The following is a 19,291-nucleotide window of genomic DNA, read 5'->3' as shown; positions in this document are numbered from 1 at the left end:
CTACTTTGAAGAACCTAGAATATAAGACATAATTTCAGTTGTTTCACGCTTTTTTGTTAAGTATATAATTCCACATGTGTTAATTCATAGTTTTGATGCCTTCAGTGCGAATGTACAATTTTCATAGTCAAGAAAATACAGAAAAATCTTTAAATGAGAAGATGTGTCCAAACGTTTGGCCTGTACTCTACATGTAACGCAAGAACCTGATTTAAATAAGTAATTTTCTGATGACACATTACATTTAAAGGGGTTGTCTAAGACTGATCTATAGTTTATCTATATCAGATTGATGGGAGTGTGATACTGACAAAACTATCAGTTTGAAATGAATGGGCGCTAAGCTGCAGTACCCAAGTATGGCCACTACATGGTGTATACAGCAGCGACCTGACCGACTCCCCTCAATCGGTCAATGAATCTTCATGAACACACATAAGTCAATTATGAGACGAGAAACTTTTTTTTTTTTTTTTACAGAAACATATTTTATTCAACGCTCTGACGGGTATCACAGCTACACACCAGCACCAAGAACTTCTTCCCCAAATGGATGATCCTTTTACATGCATTGCAACAGATCCAGCTGCCAACTGACCAACGTCTGATCATTTCCCCACGATTTGTGTCCTACTAAAGACTGACATTCCCATGGAAGCACACCGGCTTACGCATCTTGAAGATCTCATATATATATATTTAGAATTATTTATAGTATATTTATATCAGGATATGCCACTACCACAGACATAAGTGCAGCAATAGAACAGAAGAGGAGATAGTAATAATCACCATTGATAAGTGTGTAGCACGACCATTGTACAACAGGACAGACAGTGTGGGAAGTGTCACACACTCCAAGACAGAACAGCTAGGAAGCAGGCAACGGCTAAGCCCAGGGAGGCTTACAGGTCATAGTGAGGCTTAGGACTCTCTGGCCTCGATGGGCTAACTCGGGTGGCTCTGATCACAGGAAGAAAGAAAAGGGGAGAAAGAGCAGGAAAGAAAAAAGTCAGTCACAGGCATTGAAAACAAAGGAGGTGTTTAGTGTATTTATATACAGCAGCCAGAAGGTGGCGCTCGCTACAAGACCTGGTATCAGTGGCCAGGAGGTGGCGCTCTCTACAAGTCCTAGTATCTGTGGCCAGGAGGTGGCGCTCTCTACAAGTCCTAGTATCAGCGGCCAGGAGATGGCACTCTCTACGTGACCTAGAATCAGCAGCCAGGAGGTGGCGCTCTCTATGTGACTTAGAATCAGCAGCCAGGAGGTGGCGCTCTCTACAAGACCTAGAATCAGCAGCCAGGAGGTGGCGCTCTCTACGGGACCTAGAATCAGCAGCCAGGAGGTGGCGCTCTCTACGTGACCTACAATCAGCAGCCAGGAGGTGGTGCTCTCTACATGATGTAGAATCAGCAGCCAGGAGATGGCGCTCTCTACGTGACTTAGAATCAGCAGCCAGGAGGTGGCGCTCTCTATGTGACCTAGAATCAGCAGCCAGGAGGTAGCGCTCTCAATGGGACCTAGAATCAGCAGCCAGGAGGTGGCGCTCTCTACATGATGTAGAATCAGCAGCCAGGAGATAGCGCTCTCTACATGACCTAGAATCAGCAGCCAGGAGGTGGCGCTCTCTACATGATGTAGAATCAGCAGCCAGGAGGTGGCGCTCTCTACGTGACCTAGAATCAGCAGCCAGGAGGTGGCGCTCTCTATGTGACCTAGAATCAGCAGCCAGGAGGTGGCGCTCTCTACGGGACCTAGAATCAGCAGCCAGGAGGTGGCGCTCTCTACATGACCTAGAATCAGCAGGCAGGAGGTGGCGCTCTCTACGTGACCTAGAATGAAGAGCCAGGAGGGGGCGCTCTCTACATGATGTAGAATCAGCAGCCAGGAGGTGGCGCTCTCTACATGACCTAGAATCAGCAGCCAGGAGGGGGCGCTCTCTACATGACCTAGAATCAGCAGCCAGGATGTGAGGAGCTCTCTACAATTCTTAGTCATATCACCTAGGATAGGGCTCCATCCAAAAGCCAACAGGCCAGCAAATGGGAAATGTTGGGACAGCAGCCAAGTGCTATGGGTAGCCTGCAGTCCCAATGACTAGAAGCCAGTAAATGTGGCTCTCTACCTAGCAGCAGCCAGGAGGTGGCGCTCTGTAAACATTCTAGTGCTTTCCTTTCCCTTTTTTATTTTTAATAATATGTACTAACACTTGTAGCAGAACTGGTAAGGACCATTACAGCTCTGGTCTTCAGGACCACAACCTGCTACCCATCTACAGCAGGCCTGGGTAATCAAAGTACCCCGACATGAGTACAGTCATCTTGAAAACGAATGTGTGCATGTTATAATTACAGGGGCACTAATCCTGCTGTATAGGGCACATGAAGACCTGCCATAAAAATATGGAATTTCTTAGCTGGTGTAAACTCCACTGTTCTTCTGAATCCGACATTGGTTTTCTTTTGTTCCTGCACCTCCTGTTCCTCAGATATGGCTCCTCTCTTTTCTGTGTACAAATGAAGATTTTTTGGCAATCGGACATAGTCAATGACCACGCCCACTTGGCTAACAAAACTTGATTTATATATAGGGAAGAAGGAGCCATATCTCAGGAATGGAGAGGATAAAAAGAAACCTCTACGGAATGTTTTTAGAACAGCGACACTTTACAAGAAAAATAAAATAAAATGAGCTGGGTCTACACCAACTAAACGCGTCTCTATTACACTGTCTCCAGACTACGGCTTCAATGCACATTATTTTCTTTCCCATTTACTATTGGAAGGTTTTAAGCAGCAGGGTATATATGGATGAATTAAAGGGATAGTGTACCTTGGCCTATTTAGGTCTCCTAAGGATACATTCCATACAGGTAGACTGTACCAGTAATGGGGAAATACACTATTTCAGATTTTTTTTTGTTATAAAACTATCCCAACCTTTATAAAGCCATAGGTGAATTAGCCCTTTTAAAATATATTTTTTGCACTCCTGTCTACTGTTCAAAAGTCATACCCTGCGAAATAAAGAAAAAATTATATATATAAAAAAACTCATCTAATTGCATAACCTTTAATTAATATAATCAGCAACGATCCCCTCCCAGCCCTGTACCGCGCTCTTCTTTATTGAATGGAAATGAAGAATTCACAAAACCAAAAGGAAGTGGATGTAGAATAGAACTGGACCACAAGAGGGCAGCAGAACCACACCAAACATGAACAAAAGGCATCACTATGAGCAATGGCGGGCTGGAAGAGGGGAAGATGGGGGTAGGGGAAGACTGAGGAGCCTTGTCTGTGACCAGCAATGGCTACTAATTATATCACTCTAATTTGATTGACATCATTTTAATACAAAAGAAAATTAAAAAAATAAAAATAAAAATCGTACAACGGAGACACAATGAGATCATTCCTATAAGCAGGCAGAGGGATGTGTAGTGGCATAGCGGGTGGGAAAAAAGCAAGAAAAAAATATATATATCTATATATCAACCAGGTGCTTAAACATCACAGTATGGCGCTGCAAAGGGACGATACCACACATCTGTACAATACAATACATAGTGACACTGAACCATTGGTCGAGGGGGATATAACATTTTCACCATGCCTGGAATAGGTGAGATGGGGGGTTGGGAGCAGGGATGGGGAGAAAGCTGTGTTCGGCAGCCAGGCCTCCATTTTTTAATCTAAGAGGGACGGGTCGGCAGGTCGGATAATGGTGGGTCGTGTAGGTGATGCGGGAGCCTTCCTGCTGAATGAAAATAAAAACAAGAACAGACAAAGAGAACACAGAGCGTGATTAGCATCATCCATGACATGAGACAGTCAGCCCAGAATCCCCTGCCGGCGGGAATAAATCGCCATTTCTACGCCAGTACAAAAGAACATGTATAATAAAGAAGCATTAGTTGGAGTCAAAATGGCTGCCAGGCATTGAAAAAGTGTCAATGTTGCCCTTAGCAACCAATAGGATCTGCTTACATTTCTCACATTCTGTCAAATTTGTCAGGAAAAATAGACATTTCTCCTGTTAAAAACTGTCCCGCTAAATTGGCCTCCATTATATACAGAAAGTATATTGGAGAAATGACACGTAGACATTGGTTGCTAAGGACACATATAATTCCCACTTGACAGTATTGATTAATGAAATGTGAACTGGTTGCTATGGGCCTCCATTTTTTGAGAACTGAACTTGCAGTCCATAGCAACCAATCAGAGCTTGCCTTTCATTTATGAAACTGCTGGAGTAGCATGAAAGCTACGCTGTGATTGGTCGCTATGAGCAATAAGGACTGTGCAGATAAACGAGGCCTAGTTGTGTGTGGCAATATGGATCCTTAGCAGCGACCTTGGGGAATTAAAATAAAAGGCATCATTATGGAGTAGTAGGCCCCAAAATTTGAATTTGAGGTCCATATTGCTACACATATTATATGTTTTTCATAAGCTTCATTGATAAAAAAAATCTTGGAAAAACACCTAAAAAATTGAGATTTTGGTGTCTGATCTTCCTTTCAATGCTTCCCATATTTTATATTTTATGCCATACATTAATTTCTCCAATGTCCTCCATGCTCTGTCCATGTCAGGTTTAGGAGGGCTGACTGTGCGTGTGAAACAGAGAGCAAACACAGCAAGATCACAAAATCACAATTATTACTTATACGCCAAGGACATGCGGTATGATTTGGAAAAGGCGGATACACGAGAAGCTGAATTAATCGAGGTCGTGAATGAAAAAATAGCGGAGTTCTCGACAATAACCAATCAGATTGCAACTGTCATTTTCAAAGCGAAGGTTTCAAAATGTAAGCTCGTATCTGATTGGTCACCATTGATATTCTCTCCGCTAGTTTTTATACATGACTCCATTGATGGCGGGATGAAAGGGCAACAGTAATTCACATTTCGGCAGTGGGTTGTGATTGCTACGTAGGAATAATGTGAGGAATCGGGTTTGATGAGTGTGTGAGGTGACAGGAAGTGACAATTGGTCCGAGTTGCCAGGCACAGTTAATTTTTGGACAACAAGCAGGGCACGGCATTACCAGACAACAATGAAAAAGGAGATGGCGGTGAGGTATAAGGACGGTGAATGCAAAGTGAAGATGTGAGGAAGCAACAGAGTCGTCATCAGGTGAGAGTGGAAGAGACAGAGAACAAGGACGAGCAGAAGAGACATCAGTGGGTACGACGCTTATCTCATTGGTAAATGGTGGAGTGGGGCTATTTACACAAAGCAGGACCTCAATTATTACTAGCGCTGGCCATGGAAGTCCTAATAGAGGGGCTTGTGTAAACAGCGCTAGAGGGGGCATCAGGACAAAAGCACAAACTAAGGTCTCCTTTATCAGTGGCCTCCAAAAGGTGGTTGTATGTGGAAACCGACATGATGGAGATACAGAAGAAGAGACAACAAGCTTCCAAGAGGAAGAACACTTGGATATAATGAGGTGTCTACTGGGGTTTTCTGGGGTTTACGCAGCGTCTCCAAGTAACACCTAAAAAGAAGACTTGGATGGTCCATCAAAAAGTCACACAGACTGGTGGTCCACATATATGGGGGTTCATAATCTTGGAAAATAACCTTAGAATTCACAGCTGTATGTAGCACTTACTGTTGGCTACACTTGCAGTTCTAAATGTTGGGTGTTGACTACATCAAAAATATCACCAATTTCCAAAGTTCTGCAACTTTCTAATTAACTTTGTGTTCAAATTACTTTCATTTTTAGGTTGCAGTAAATGAGAACAATGGTCTATGTAGTAACTGTAGAAGGTGTGACCACTGTTCTATTCTTTTCCATGTATACAGTAGGGAAAAAAGTATTTAGTCAGCCACCAATTGTGCACGTTCTCCTACTTAAAAAGATGAGAGAGGCCTGTAATTGACATCATAGGTAGACCACAACTATGAAAGTCAAAATGAGAAAACAAATCCAGAAAATCACCTTGTCTGATTTGGCAAGATTTATTTTGCAAATTATGGTGGAAAATAAGTATTTAGTCATTAATAAAAGTTAATCTCAATATTTTGTTATATATCCTTTATTGACAATGACAGAGGTCAAACGTTTTCTGCAAGTCTTCACAATGTTGGCACACACTGTTGGTGGTATGTTGGCCCAGTCCTCCATGCAGATCTCTTCTAGAGCAGTGATATTTTGGGCCTGTCGCTGGGCAACACGGACTTTCAACTCCCTCCAAAGGTTTTCTATGGGTTTGAGATCTGGAGACTTGCTAGGCCACTCCAGGACCTTCTTAAGAAGCCACTTTGTTGCCCTGGCAGTGTGCTTGGGATGATTCTCATGCTAAAAGACCCATCCACGTTTCATCTTCAGTGCCATTGCTGATGGAAGGAGGTTTGCACTCAAAATATCACGATACATGGCTCCATTCATTCTTTTATGTACATTGATCAGTCATCCTGGTCCCTTTGCAGAGAAACAGCCCCAAAGCATGATGTTGCCACCCCCATGCTTCACAGTAGGTATGGTGTTCTTCGGATGCAACTCAACATTATGTCTCCTCCAAACACGACGAGTTTTGTTTCTACCAAACAGTTCTACTTTGGTTTCATCAGACCATATGACATTCCCCCAATACTCTTGTGGATAATCCAAATGCTCTCTAGTAAACTTCAGATGGGCCCGGACATGTACTGGCTTAAGCAGGGGGACACGTCTGACACTGCAGGATCTGAGTCCCTGGCTGCATAGTGTGTTACTGATGGTAGCGTTTGTTACGGTAGTCCCAGCTCTATGCAGGTCATTTACTAGGTCCTCCCGTGTAGTTCTGGGATTTTTGCTCACCGTTCTTGTGATCATTTTGACCCCACGGGGTGAGATCTTGCGTGGAGCCCCAGATCAAGGGAGATTATCAGTGATCTTGTATGTCTTCAATTTCCTTATTATTGCTCCCACAGTTGATTTCATCACACCAAGCTGCTTGCCTATTGCAGATTCAGTCTTCCCAGCCTGGTGCAGGGCTACAATTTTGTTTCTGGTGTCCTTCAACAGCTCTTTGGTCTTCAGCATAGTGGAGTTTGGAGTGTGACTGTTTGAGGTTGCGGACAGGTGTATTTTATACTGATAACAAGATCAAACAGGCGCCATTACTACCGGAAATGAGTGAAGGACAGAGGAGCCTCTTAAAGAAGAAGCTACAGGTCTGTGAGAGCCAGAAATCTTGCATGTTTTTAGGTGACCAAATATTTATTTTCCTCCATAATATGCAAAATAAATCTTGCCAAATCAGACAAGGTGATTTTCTGGATTTGTTTTCTCATTTTGACTCTCATAGTTGTTGTCTACCTACGATTACAATTACAGGCCTCTCTCATCATTTTAAGTGGGAGAACTTGCACAATTGGTGGCTGACTAAATATTTTTTCCCCCCACTGTAATAGGATCAGTAGTGTGCATGTGTGATCATTGCCCTACTCTCCTCTATGGGTCTATATAGCAGCAGTAGTGTACATGTGTGATCACTGCACTATTCTCCTCTATGGTTCTATATAGGAGCAGTAGTGTGCATGTGTGATCACTGCTCTATTCTCCTCTATGGGTCTATATAGGAGTGGTAGTGTGCATGTGTGACCATTGCCCTATTCTCCTCTATGAGTCTATATAGGAGCAGTAGTGTGCATATGTGATCACGGCACTATTCTCCTCTATGGGTCTATATAGGAGCAGTAGTGTACATGTGTGATCAGTGCTCTATTCTCCTCTATGGGTCTATATAGGAGCAGTAGTGTACATGTGTGATCAGTGCTCTATTCTCCTCTATGGGTCTATATAGGAGCAGTAGTCTGAATGTGTGATGATTGCCTTATTCTCCTCTATAGTTCTATATAGGAGTGGTAGTGTACATGTGTGATCACTGTCCTATTCTCCTCTATGGGTTTACATAAGAGCAATAGTGTACATGTGTGATCATTGCCCTATTCTCCTCTATGGGTCTATATAGGAGCGGTAGTGCGCATGTGTGATCACTGCCCTATTCTCCTCTATGGGTCTACATAGGAGCGGTAGTGCACATGTGTGATCACTACTCTATTCTCCTCTATGGGTCTATATAGGAGCGCTAGTGCGCATGTGTGTTCACTGCTCTATTCTCCTCTATGGGTCTATATAGGAGCAGTAGTGCGCATGTGTGATCATTGCCCTACTCTCCTCTATGGGTCTATATAGGAGCAATAGTGCGCGTGTTTGTTCACTGCTCTATTCTCCTCTATGGGTCTATATAGGAGCAGTAGTGTGCATGTTTGATCATTGCTTTATTCTCCTCTATTGGTCTATATAGGAGCGCTGGGCGCATGTTTGATCATTGCTTTATTCTGCTCTATGGGTCTATATAGCAGCAGTAGTGTGCATGTGTGATCATTGCCCTATTCTCCTCTATGGGTCTATATAGGAGAGGTAGTGCACATGTGTGATCACTGCTCTATTCTTCTCTATGGGTCTATATAAGAGCAGTAGTGTACATGTATGATCACTGCCCTATTCTCCTCTATGGGTCTATATAGGAGTGGTAGTGTGCATGTGTGATCATTGTCCTATTCTCCTCTATGGGTCTATATAGCAGCAGTAGTGTGCATGTGTGATCATTGCCCTATTCTCCTCTATGGGTCTATATAGGAGAGGTAGTGCGCATGTGTGATCACTGCTCTATTCTCCTCTATGGGTCTATATAAGAGCAGTAGTGTACATGTATGATCACTGCCCTATTCTCCTCTATGGGTCTATATAAGAGCAGTAGTGTGCATGTGTGATCATTGCCCTATTCTCCTCTATGGGTCTATATAGCAGCAGTAGTGTGCATGTGTGATCATTGCCCTATTCTCCTCTATGGGTCTATATAGGAGAGGTAGTGTACATGTGTGATCACTGCCCTATTCTCCTCTATGGGTCTATATAGGAGTGGTAGTGTGCATGTGTGATCATTGTCCTATTCTCCTCTATGGGTCTATATAGGAGCGCTAGTGCGCATGTGTGTTCACTGCTCTATTCTCCTCTATGGGTCTATATAGGAGCAGTAGTGCGCATGTGTGATCATTGCCCTACTCTCCTCTATGGGTCTATATAGGAGCAATAGTGCGCGTGTTTGTTCACTGCTCTATTCTCCTCTATGGGTCTATATAGGAGCAGTAGTGTGCATGTTTGATCATTGCTTTATTCTCCTCTATTGGTCTATATAGGAGCGCTGGGCGCATGTTTGATCATTGCTTTATTCTGCTCTATGGGTCTATATAGCAGCAGTAGTGTGCATGTGTGATCATTGCCCTATTCTCCTCTATGGGTCTATATAGGAGAGGTAGTGCACATGTGTGATCACTGCTCTATTCTTCTCTATGGGTCTATATAAGAGCAGTAGTGTACATGTATGATCACTGCCCTATTCTCCTCTATGGGTCTATATAGGAGTGGTAGTGTGCATGTGTGATCATTGTCCTATTCTCCTCTATGGGTCTATATAGCAGCAGTAGTGTGCATGTGTGATCATTGCCCTATTCTCCTCTATGGGTCTATATAGCAGCAGTAGTGTGCATGTGTGATCATTGCCCTATTCTCCTCTATGGGTCTATATAGGAGAGGTAGTGCGCATGTGTGATCACTGCTCTATTCTCCTCTATGGGTCTATATAAGAGCAGTAGTGCGCATGTGTGATCACTGCTCTATTCTCCTCTATGGGTCTATATAAGAGCAGTAGTGTACATGTATGATCACTGCCCTATTCTCCTCTATGGGTCTATATAAGAGCAGTAGTGTGCATGTGTGATCATTGCCCTATTCTCCTCTATGGGTCTATATAGCAGCAGTAGTGTGCATGTGTGATCATTGCCCTATTCTCCTCTATGGGTCTATATAGGAGAGGTAGTGTACATGTGTGATCACTGCCCTATTCTCCTCTATGGGTCTATATAGGAGTGGTGGTGTGCATGTGTGATCATTGTCCTATTCTCCTCTATGGGTCTATATAAGAGCAGTAGTGTGCATGTGTGATCATTGCCCTATTCTCCTCTATGGGTCTATATAGCAGCAGTAGTGTGCATGTGTGATCATTGCCCTATTCTCCTCTATGGGTCTATATAGGAGTGGTAGTGTGCATGTGTGATCATTGCCCTATTCTCCTCTATGGGTCTATATAGGAGCAGTAGTGTGCATGTGTGATCACTGCTCTATTCTCTTCTATGGATCTATATAGGAGCAGTAGTGTGCATGTGTGATCATTGCCCTATTCTCCTCTATGGGTGTATATACAGTGGGTATGGAAAGTATTCAGACCCCTTTAAATTTTTCACTCTTTGTTTCATTGCAGACATTAGTAAATTCAAAAAAGTTCATTTTTTTTCTCATTAATGTACACTCTGCACCCCATCTTGACTGAAAAAAAAACAGAAATGTAGTAATTTTTGCTAATTTATTAAAAAGAAAAACTGAAATATCACATGGTCATAAGTATTCAGACCCTTTGCTCAGTAGTGAGTAGAAGCACCCTTTGAGCTAGTGCAGCCATGAGTCTTCTTGGGAATTATGCAGCAAGTTTTTCACACCTGGATTTGGGGATCCTCTGCTATTCTTCCTTGCAGATCCTCTCCAGTTCCGTCAGGTTGGATGGTGAACGTTGGTGGACAGCCATTTTCAGGTCTCTCCAGAGATGCTTAATAGGGTTTAGGTCAGGGCTCTGGCTGGGCCAGTCAAGAATGGTCACAGAGTTGTTCTGAAGCCACTCCTCTGCTATTTTAGCTGTGTGCTTAGGGTCATTGTCTTGTTGGAAGGTGAACCTTTGGCCAAGTCTGAGGTCCAGAGCACTCTGGAAGAGGTTTTCATCCGGGATATCACTACTTGGCCGCATTCATGTTTCCTTCAGTGACAACCAGTCGTCCTGTCCCTACAGCTGAAAAACTTCCCCATAGCATGATGCTGCCACCATGTTTCACTGTTGGGATTGTATTGGGAAGGTCATGAGCAGTGCCTGGTTTTCTCCACACATGCCGCTTAGAATTATCACCAAAAAGGTCTATCTTCGTCTCATCAGACCAGAGAATCTTATTTCTCATAGTCTGGGAGTCCTTCATGTGTTTTTTAGCAAACTCTATGCGGGCTTTCATATGTCTTGCACTGAGGAGAGGCTTCCGTAGGGCCACTCTGCCATAAAGGCCCGACTGGTGGAGGGCTCCAGTGATAGTTGACTTTGTGGAACTTTCTGCCATCTCCCTACTGCATCTCTGGAGCTCAGGCACAGTGATCTTGGGGTTCTTCTTTACCTCGCTCACCAAGGTTATTCTCCCACAATTGCTCAGTTTGGCTGGACGGCCAGGTCTAGGAAGACTGCTGGTGGTCCCAAACTTCGTCCATTTAAGGATTATGAGGCCACTGTGCTCTTAGTAACCTTGAGTACTGCAGAAATTCTGTTGTAACCTTGGCCAGATCTGTGCCTTGCCACAATTCTGTCTCTGAGCTCCTTGGCCAGTTCCTTTGACCTCATGATTCTCATTTGGTCTGACATGCACTGTGAACTGTGAGGTCTTATATAGACAGATGTCTGCCTTTCCAAATCAAGTCCTATCAGTTTAACTAAACGCAGCTGGACTCCAATGAAGGAGTAGAACCATCTCAAGGAGGATCATAAGAAAATGGACAGCATGTGACTTAAATATGAGTGTCTGAGCAAAGTGTTTCAATACTTATGACCATGTGATATTTCAGTTTTTCTTTTTTAATTACATTTTCTACAATTTCTACATTTTTTTCAGTCAAGATGGGGTGCAGAGTGTACATTAATGTGAAAAAATTAACTTTTTGAATTTACCAAATGGCTGTAATGAAACAAAGCGCAAAAAATTTAAAGGGGTCTGGATACCTTCTGTAACCACTGTAGGAGCGGTAGTGTGCATGTGTTAGAACAGCGGTTCTCAACCTGGGGGTCGCGACCCCGAGGGGGGTCGAACGACCAAAACACAGGGGTCGCCACCTCTCTCACCTCCCCATCCACCTTCCCCCCCCCCCCGTATGCCTGGACTGCTGGCCAGTGGCGTAGGAAGAGGGGGGCGGTCCGCCCCGGGCGGCACAATGCTGGGGGCGGCACAATGCGGGGGTGAGTCAGTGCAGCGGCTGCAGCCGGCAGGGGGGCGCAGTCGGGCCGCCTAAAGCGGCGGTCCGCAGTGTCTCCCCCGGCGGCTGCATTCTGCCGCCCCCGCACTGTGAGTCAGCTGTTCTGTGTGCCGACTGTCAAGCTGACAGCCGGCACACAGAAGCTGCAGCGCGCCGGCTCCCAGTGTTCAATTGTACTCGTATCTGTGATACGAGTACAATTGAAGCTCTGACTGCCGGGTCAGAGCGACGCCAGCAGCGTGATCAGGTCATGTGATCACGCTGCTGACGTCACTCACCTGCGCGGCAGAGCAGGAGACACAGAGCGGTGGTAAGTGCTCCAGTGGAGCTGAAGACACCGAAGGTGCAGGGGAGCATACATTGTGGGGGGGATTTACTGTGAGTGGGAATGGGGGGCATACATTGTGGGGGGGGATTTACTGTGAGTGGGAATGGGGGGCATACATTGTGGGGGGGGATTTACTGTGAGTGGGAATGGGGGGCATACATTGTGGGGGGGATTTACTGTGAGTGGGAATGGGGGGCATACATTGTGGGGGGGGATTTACTGTGAGTGGGAATGGGGGGCATACATTGTGGGGGGGGATTTACTGTGAGTGGGAATGGGGGGCATACATTGTGGGGGGATTTACTGTGAGTGGGAATGGGGGGCATACATTGTGGGGGGGATTTACTGTGAGTGGGAATGGGGGGCATACATTGTGGGGGGGATTTAATGTGAGTGGGAATGGGGGGATATATTGTGGGGGGATTTAATGTGAGTGGTGGTGGGGGATATATTATTGGATGGGGGATATTTAATATGAGTGGAGCTGGGTGGATTTATTGTGGGGGGGAGATTTAATGTGAGTAGGGAGGGGGGATTTATTGTGGGGGGGGGGAGATTTAATATGAGTGGAGATGGGGGGATTTATTGTGGGGAAGGGATTTAATGTGAGTGGAGATGGGGGTATTTATTGTGTGTGGAGAATTGGAGTGGAGATGGGGGATTAAATGTGTGTGGGGGGAGATTTGTCATGGGGATGGGGGGATTTAATGTGTGGGGGAGATCTAAGGACACAAAATGAAGAGCAAAGGGGGAGATGGGGGGGCATATATGAGGAAACAGTATGGGGGATGGGTGCAGACAGTTTGGGGTCAAACGGGGGATTGTATGCGGACACAGTATGGGTAGCGATGTGAAAAACGTATGTGGACAGAGTACGGGGAGTGAGGGTGTTGGGATGTGTGCATGCGTAGCATGGGGGACAGTGTAAGGGCACAGCCAGGAGGGGACAGTATACCAAGGAGGGGAAGTATGATGAGAGAGTACAGTATAAATACTGGGCCCTATAGGGGGGACACAGTCTGAGAGGACAGTGTGAAGAGGGGGCCAGTATGGAAAGGGGAGGTCAGTGTAAAGAGCGTGTACCATAAGACAGACAGTGTGGGGGTCATATTTTGTGCAGACAATATAGTGAGGGGCAATTTTTTTATTCAGGAGCATTATAATGACACTTGTATCTTTAAGGGCGTCATGTGGAGATTTTCTGCAAAAGAACGGAGAAGATGGAAGTCTGCAGAGACGGCTGTGGATGAGAAAACGCATCATGGGGTCTGGACAACATGAAGAAAAGAAGAACGGCTCCAGAGGCAACGTCATCTATAAGGTACCTGGATGTAAATGTTATTTGTGATACTGACTAATTCTCATGTTTTTATTTATGTTAGGAGCATTAAAGGGGATGTCCAGGTTTGTGATGAGTCTGCAGTCATTCTTTGTGACTGCAGACTTCTGACTTCTCACAGTGCACCTTGCACACTGTCAGGATTCTCTGGTGCTGGCGATTTACATACATGCGATCACGTGCTGACTAGACATGTGTGGCCTCACTCAATGAAAATGAACTGAGTGAGGCCGGGCACGTCTAGTCGGAATGTGGTCAGAAGTATACAAATCACATACTTGTGCTGACATGACCGTCCACCGGCAAGGGAGAATCCTAAAAGTGTGCAGTGCATGCGTTGTGAGATTTCAGAAGCTGCGATGTCAGGATTCAGCTCTGCAGGTTCCAGTCGTCGACACATGGAACACTTCACTCATATGCGATTTTCATACTCATGGTCCTGTGACATCGAGCTTCTCTTCTGCTTCTCTCAGTTTTTCACTGAACATTGGGAGCTTAAGGGAGAGGAGCTCGTCGGTACATGACTAAGTGTGAAAATCACATAAGTTTGGGGGGGGGGGGGGGGGCGCCAAACTCGGGAACAGCCCCGGGCGGCAAAAGCTCTAGCTACGCCCCTGCTGCTAGCTTTACTCCCGGCATAGCTTTGGGATCCCCGCAGGAAAATGAATAGATCGCGCATCGGATCTAGGGAGATACCAACTTCCGACGTCCCCCCTTCTTGTTTGGTGTAGCCAGGACAGATCCGGAATCTGTGGCACGTATCTGGCAACGGAATGCAGGGATGCAGGAAGAACGCGGCTGCCGGCATCGGTAATCGGCTTGAAGGGCTGCGGAAGAGCACGCCATAAAGGAGCCGTTCGGTACCCAGCAGTGATCCGCCGCCATCACTGTGTTCAGGGGCGTAACTACCGCGGTCGCAGCGGTCGCCATTGCGACCGGGCCCCGCAGGTCAGGGGCCGCGGGCCGGCAGGTCTGAGCAGGGCCGGGCTGGCCATCGGGCACTTCTGGCAAATGCCAGAAGAGCCGATGCCAGTAGTGGGCCGCTGCACTGTTCCTCCCCCGGAACCCCCCCCCCAGTGCCGCCGCCGCATTTAACTATACCGGCGTCTATGACACCGGTATAGTTCAATGCAATGATGAAAGAGAGAGCGTCACCTGACGCTCCCTCTCCCATCATTCCCCGCTCTGCCTCTGACAGTACACTGCGGGTGCGCGATGACGTCATATCATACCACTGTGAGGGCTGTGCTGGATATACCCCTGTGCTGACTGTGCTGGATATACCACTGTGAGGGCTGTGCTGGATATACCACTGTGCGGGCTGTGCTGGATGTACCCCTGTGCTGGCTGTGCTGGATATACCACTGTGAGGGCTGTGCTGGATATACCACTGTGCGGGCTGTGCTGGATATACCACTGTGAGGGCTGTGCTGGATATACCACTGTGAGGGCTGTGCTGGATATACCACTGCGGGCTGTGCTGGATATACCACTGTGCGGGCTGTGCTGGATATACCACTGTGCGGGCTGTGCTGGATATACCACTGTGAGGGCTGTGCTGGATATACCACTGTGCGGGCTGTGCTGGATATACCACTGTGAGGGCTGTGCTGGATGTACCACTGTGCGGGCTGTGCTGGATGTACCACTGTGCGGGCTGTGCTGGATATACCACTGTGCGGGCTGTGCTGGATATACCACTGTGCGGGCTGTGCTGGATATACCACTGTGCGGGCTGTGCTGGATATACCACTGTGCGGGCTGTGCTGGATATACCACTGTGCGGGCTGTGCTGGCACCCAACACCATGTTGCAGTGCAGGAGATTCCTGCAACATTTTGTGATTATTTATTATGTTTGATTTGTAGCAATGAGAATACATAATGCATATCAGATATTTACATTCCGAATCATAACTAATAAAATTACAGTTTTAAAGTAGCCACCAAAATTATTTTTTGGGTTGGGGGTCACTGCAACATGAGGAACTGTATTGCGGGGTCACGGCATTAGAAAGGTTGAGAACCACTGTGTTAGAACAACTCTATTCTCTTCTATTTGTCAATATGGGAGCAGTAGTGTGCATGTGTGATCATTGCCCTATTCTCCTCTATGGGTGTATATAGGAGCGGTAGTGTGCATGGTGATCACTGCCCTATTCTTTCCTATTTATCTATATAGGAGCGGTAGTGTGCATGTGTGATCATTGCCCTATTCTCCTCTATGAGTATATATAGGAGCAGTAGTGTACATGTGTGATCACTGCCCTATTCTCCTCTATGGGTCTATATAGGAGTGGTAGTATGCATGTGTGATCATTACCTTATTCTCTTCTATGGGTCACAATCACAGCCTAGGCTTTATTTTACCTGTGCAGTTTAAAAAAAAATAAATCTAAGCTTTGATTGGTTGCTATGAGCCTCAAAGACAGTTTATTTAGACAGTTTAATAAGTGAGGCCCAAAGTCTATTAGATAGTTGTAGAACTGTAGCATGAAAATTGAATTCATGTTGACCCCAATTTGGGTTGACCCTCAAATTTGGAACCCGTGAGATCTTTTTGGAAGTAAATTTAATGGTCAAAATTTCTTCCTGCAGTTCGTTTAAGAATTTATATACCAAAGTGGAAATGGACTCGGACTTTTCAGACAGCAAAAGTCATGATGAAAACAAAAAGAAACTGCCTGGCAACAGGGCGAGATACAGCAGATGGGTGTAACACACGTGAAGATCACATGACTAGGAAAAGGAGGCACACAGGTCACATGACTTGAAATGCGTGACATACCGTGACGAGTGTTCCTCATGGGTCACTGATAGTTATTCTGAAAAATAACATGAAGTCAGAGGCTGAGAACAGCCACAGCCAGAAGCATGTAAGGGCCACGTATGCATACACAGAGCCATGGCTGACCATGATACATGTACATACAAGCATACATTAATATACGGCCATGGCTGGACTAATCCGGGTGCCTAAACAAGATGGAGACCGATGTAGTCATATACAAACACGCCAACATGTCAGTCAGACCCCGCCGTAGGTCACGTGTGGATATAGAACATTCTGTATGGTTGTAGTATGGCAGAAAAAGTCACTATCGGTAAATCTGTGGTCCATCCATATAGACACCAAGTCATGTGTAGTGTCAGTCTGGTCAGTGCTGCTTCTTGATGGTTGAAAAGTCAGTAAAAATTGCATTTACTTGCACTGATTATTTGATGAAGCTTACACATGCTAACTAGAGTCTTGAAACACATTTTACAGATTTTTTTGTCTGAAAAGACCCACATTTTTTTCTTCACAAAAATAATTCCTAATAGGCCTTAATAAAAAAAATTCATACTGTTTTGTGTCTACAGCCCTTATGCAGATCTATGTGTCTCCATGGTAACAGAACAATAAACCATGTATAGTCTGATCGTAGAGCTGCTAATTCTTATATTTGGTTAGCAAGAAATAAAGCACAGGCTAGAAAGGGAGCATGATTCTCGGGTTAGACTACAATAGGGATTGTTTGTTGTCTGTTACCGAGGAAACGCATAAGTCTGCGTAGAAGCTGCAGAAGCAAAACAATTTTTTAATATAATTTTTTAAAGCTTATTGAAAAGTGTCCTGATTAAAGATTTTAGATGCATTGAGTTAGAAGAAAAAATAGAAGTCCCCTACATTGCTAATAATGAGACGAATAGGGATTCCCTCAAATTTTACAGCCTGTCTGACTATTTTAAAGAGTAGGCCGAAGCAATATGGGTGGCTTGGGGGCTGTGAGGTGGGATTAAGACTATTACAAAAAGCCATTTGTTTGTGGAGTCAGGGACTTGAGGTGCCCACACAACTTAAGTGAACATCGGCCGAACCCGCCAATTTTGGAGGGACTCCATATAATGTGTATGGGGGCTGGCCTGACTCTCCTGACGGCAGAGCAAGTGATAATCCACCCCCAAGGGGGTCATTCCCCTCTGCACACACTAATGAAAATATTCCCTCATTTTACAGGCCAGGCCCCGCTATGGCTTTTCTTGTGATCCATGCCTATTCTCTAACCCTCGACACCTCAGTCTCTGTTCAAATTGCCGGGACAGTAAAAGTCTTTCAGAATCGCTAATGGGATTTTGGCAGTAACAGGGGGAGATCTGAAAACTATTCCAGGGGTCTCCATTTTTAAATATAAAAACACAATGGAGCGTAACACCAGCTCACCTGGTTGAGAAATTCCTGGAATAAGGGTGCGGTGCACGGAGACTTCAGGCTGGTGTCCTGAGTGAATAAACAATAAAAAAAAGGAACATCCAGCAACTGCAAAGTAATAAAACACTACATTTATTAGTAGATTAAAACGTGAAAAAGAAAAATGTAAAAACCATGATAGTATAACGGTCGACGCGTTTCGAGCTACAATAGCTCTTAATCATGTTTAAGAGCTATTGTAGCTTGAAATGCGTTGACCGTTATACTATCATGGTTTTTAGAGTTTTCTTTTTTCATGTTTTAATCTACTAAAAAAATGTGATATTTTATTACTTTTGTGGATGTTGGATATTCCAACTTTTTTTTTTTTCACGGTCTCCATTTTTACCCTGGAGAATGAGCAACCCTACACTAGCTGTAGTCAAACTGCAGCTCTCACTATGCCCTGAAAGCCTATGGGGAATCATTTCATTGTCTTTTGCAACATGTGGCAAAGATTTACAAAAAGCGTTTAAAAGAAAAATGGTCTTTATTGCCCAGAGCAACCAATCACAACACAACTTTCATTTTACCAGAGCAGAGTAACCAATCACAGCAAAGATTTCATTTTACCAGAGCAGTTTAAAAGTTGAAAGCTGAGTTCTGATTGGTTGCTATTGGCCACAAAGACAAAAAAACCTTTTCTTTTAGGCTCTAAGTGAGGCCCTGTATTTTCCATATTTAGGAGTAGAACCCAGTTGCCATGTGTGTTAAGCTTTCATCAGCACAATCCACAGACACAAAATCCCAGAGGGAGTTGTGACGGACGATCTCACCATGATGTCATTGATGAATCTAGCTGTGGAAAATGAACCCTCATTCTATATACAAGAGAAGTGAGGAGGTGGGGGGCACAAAAACAGACATAAAAAAATGATAAAGGTTCCCGTTAGGCTTCTATAGAAGGGAGATCAAACACTCCTCTTGCCTAAATATATGAGAGAAGCATCATTTGGGGCGGCCATTTTGAGAGTTGATAAACAAAATGGCCACCGCTTGTAGTAGGCAGATGCTAATTAAATCAGATTTACATAATGGAAGTTCAATGGTTGCATAATGAAACGCTATGCAACCTACTGATAACGCAATGTCTTTTATGACCTGACCATTGTCAAGGTCTCTACTTGTTATCAGTGCATAGAAACAATCTTGTTTACATCCATGAGCTGAAAACCTGTCCTAATCATGTCCCACTGACAAATATGCACGTTCTGGTGAAATGTAATGTTCTTTTTTGAATCGAGGCCTAGACCTGTAGGACATGAT

General features: G+C 44.8%; 1 protein-coding gene across 22 annotated transcripts in view; it reads right to left on the bottom strand.

The window, feature by feature from the left end:
- Positions 1-460: 460 nt before the first annotated feature.
- Positions 461-19,291, bottom strand: part of DNM1 (dynamin 1) — a 214,887-nt gene continuing 196,056 nt past the window's right edge. For 8 of the 22 annotated variants that reach the window (XR_013221219.1, XM_077284430.1, XM_077284435.1 and 5 more), the window contains one exon: positions 3,336-3,760. Coding sequence is in view for 18 of the 22 variants with exons in the window: in XM_077284430.1 (XP_077140545.1) it covers positions 3,691-3,760 (70 nt within the window). In the remaining 4 variants the exon portion in view is untranslated. Of the gene's footprint in view, positions 3,761-16,582; positions 16,620-17,994; positions 18,056-19,291 lie in introns of those variants that run through there. The other 14 variants (XR_013221217.1, XM_077284427.1, XM_077284432.1 and 11 more) reach the window with 7 other exon arrangements.

This window comes from Ranitomeya variabilis, chromosome 2 (genome assembly GCF_051348905.1).
Source record: "Ranitomeya variabilis isolate aRanVar5 chromosome 2, aRanVar5.hap1, whole genome shotgun sequence".
Taxonomy (NCBI): Eukaryota; Metazoa; Chordata; class Amphibia; order Anura; family Dendrobatidae; genus Ranitomeya; species Ranitomeya variabilis.
This window is presented reverse-complemented; position numbering and strand designations above follow the sequence as displayed.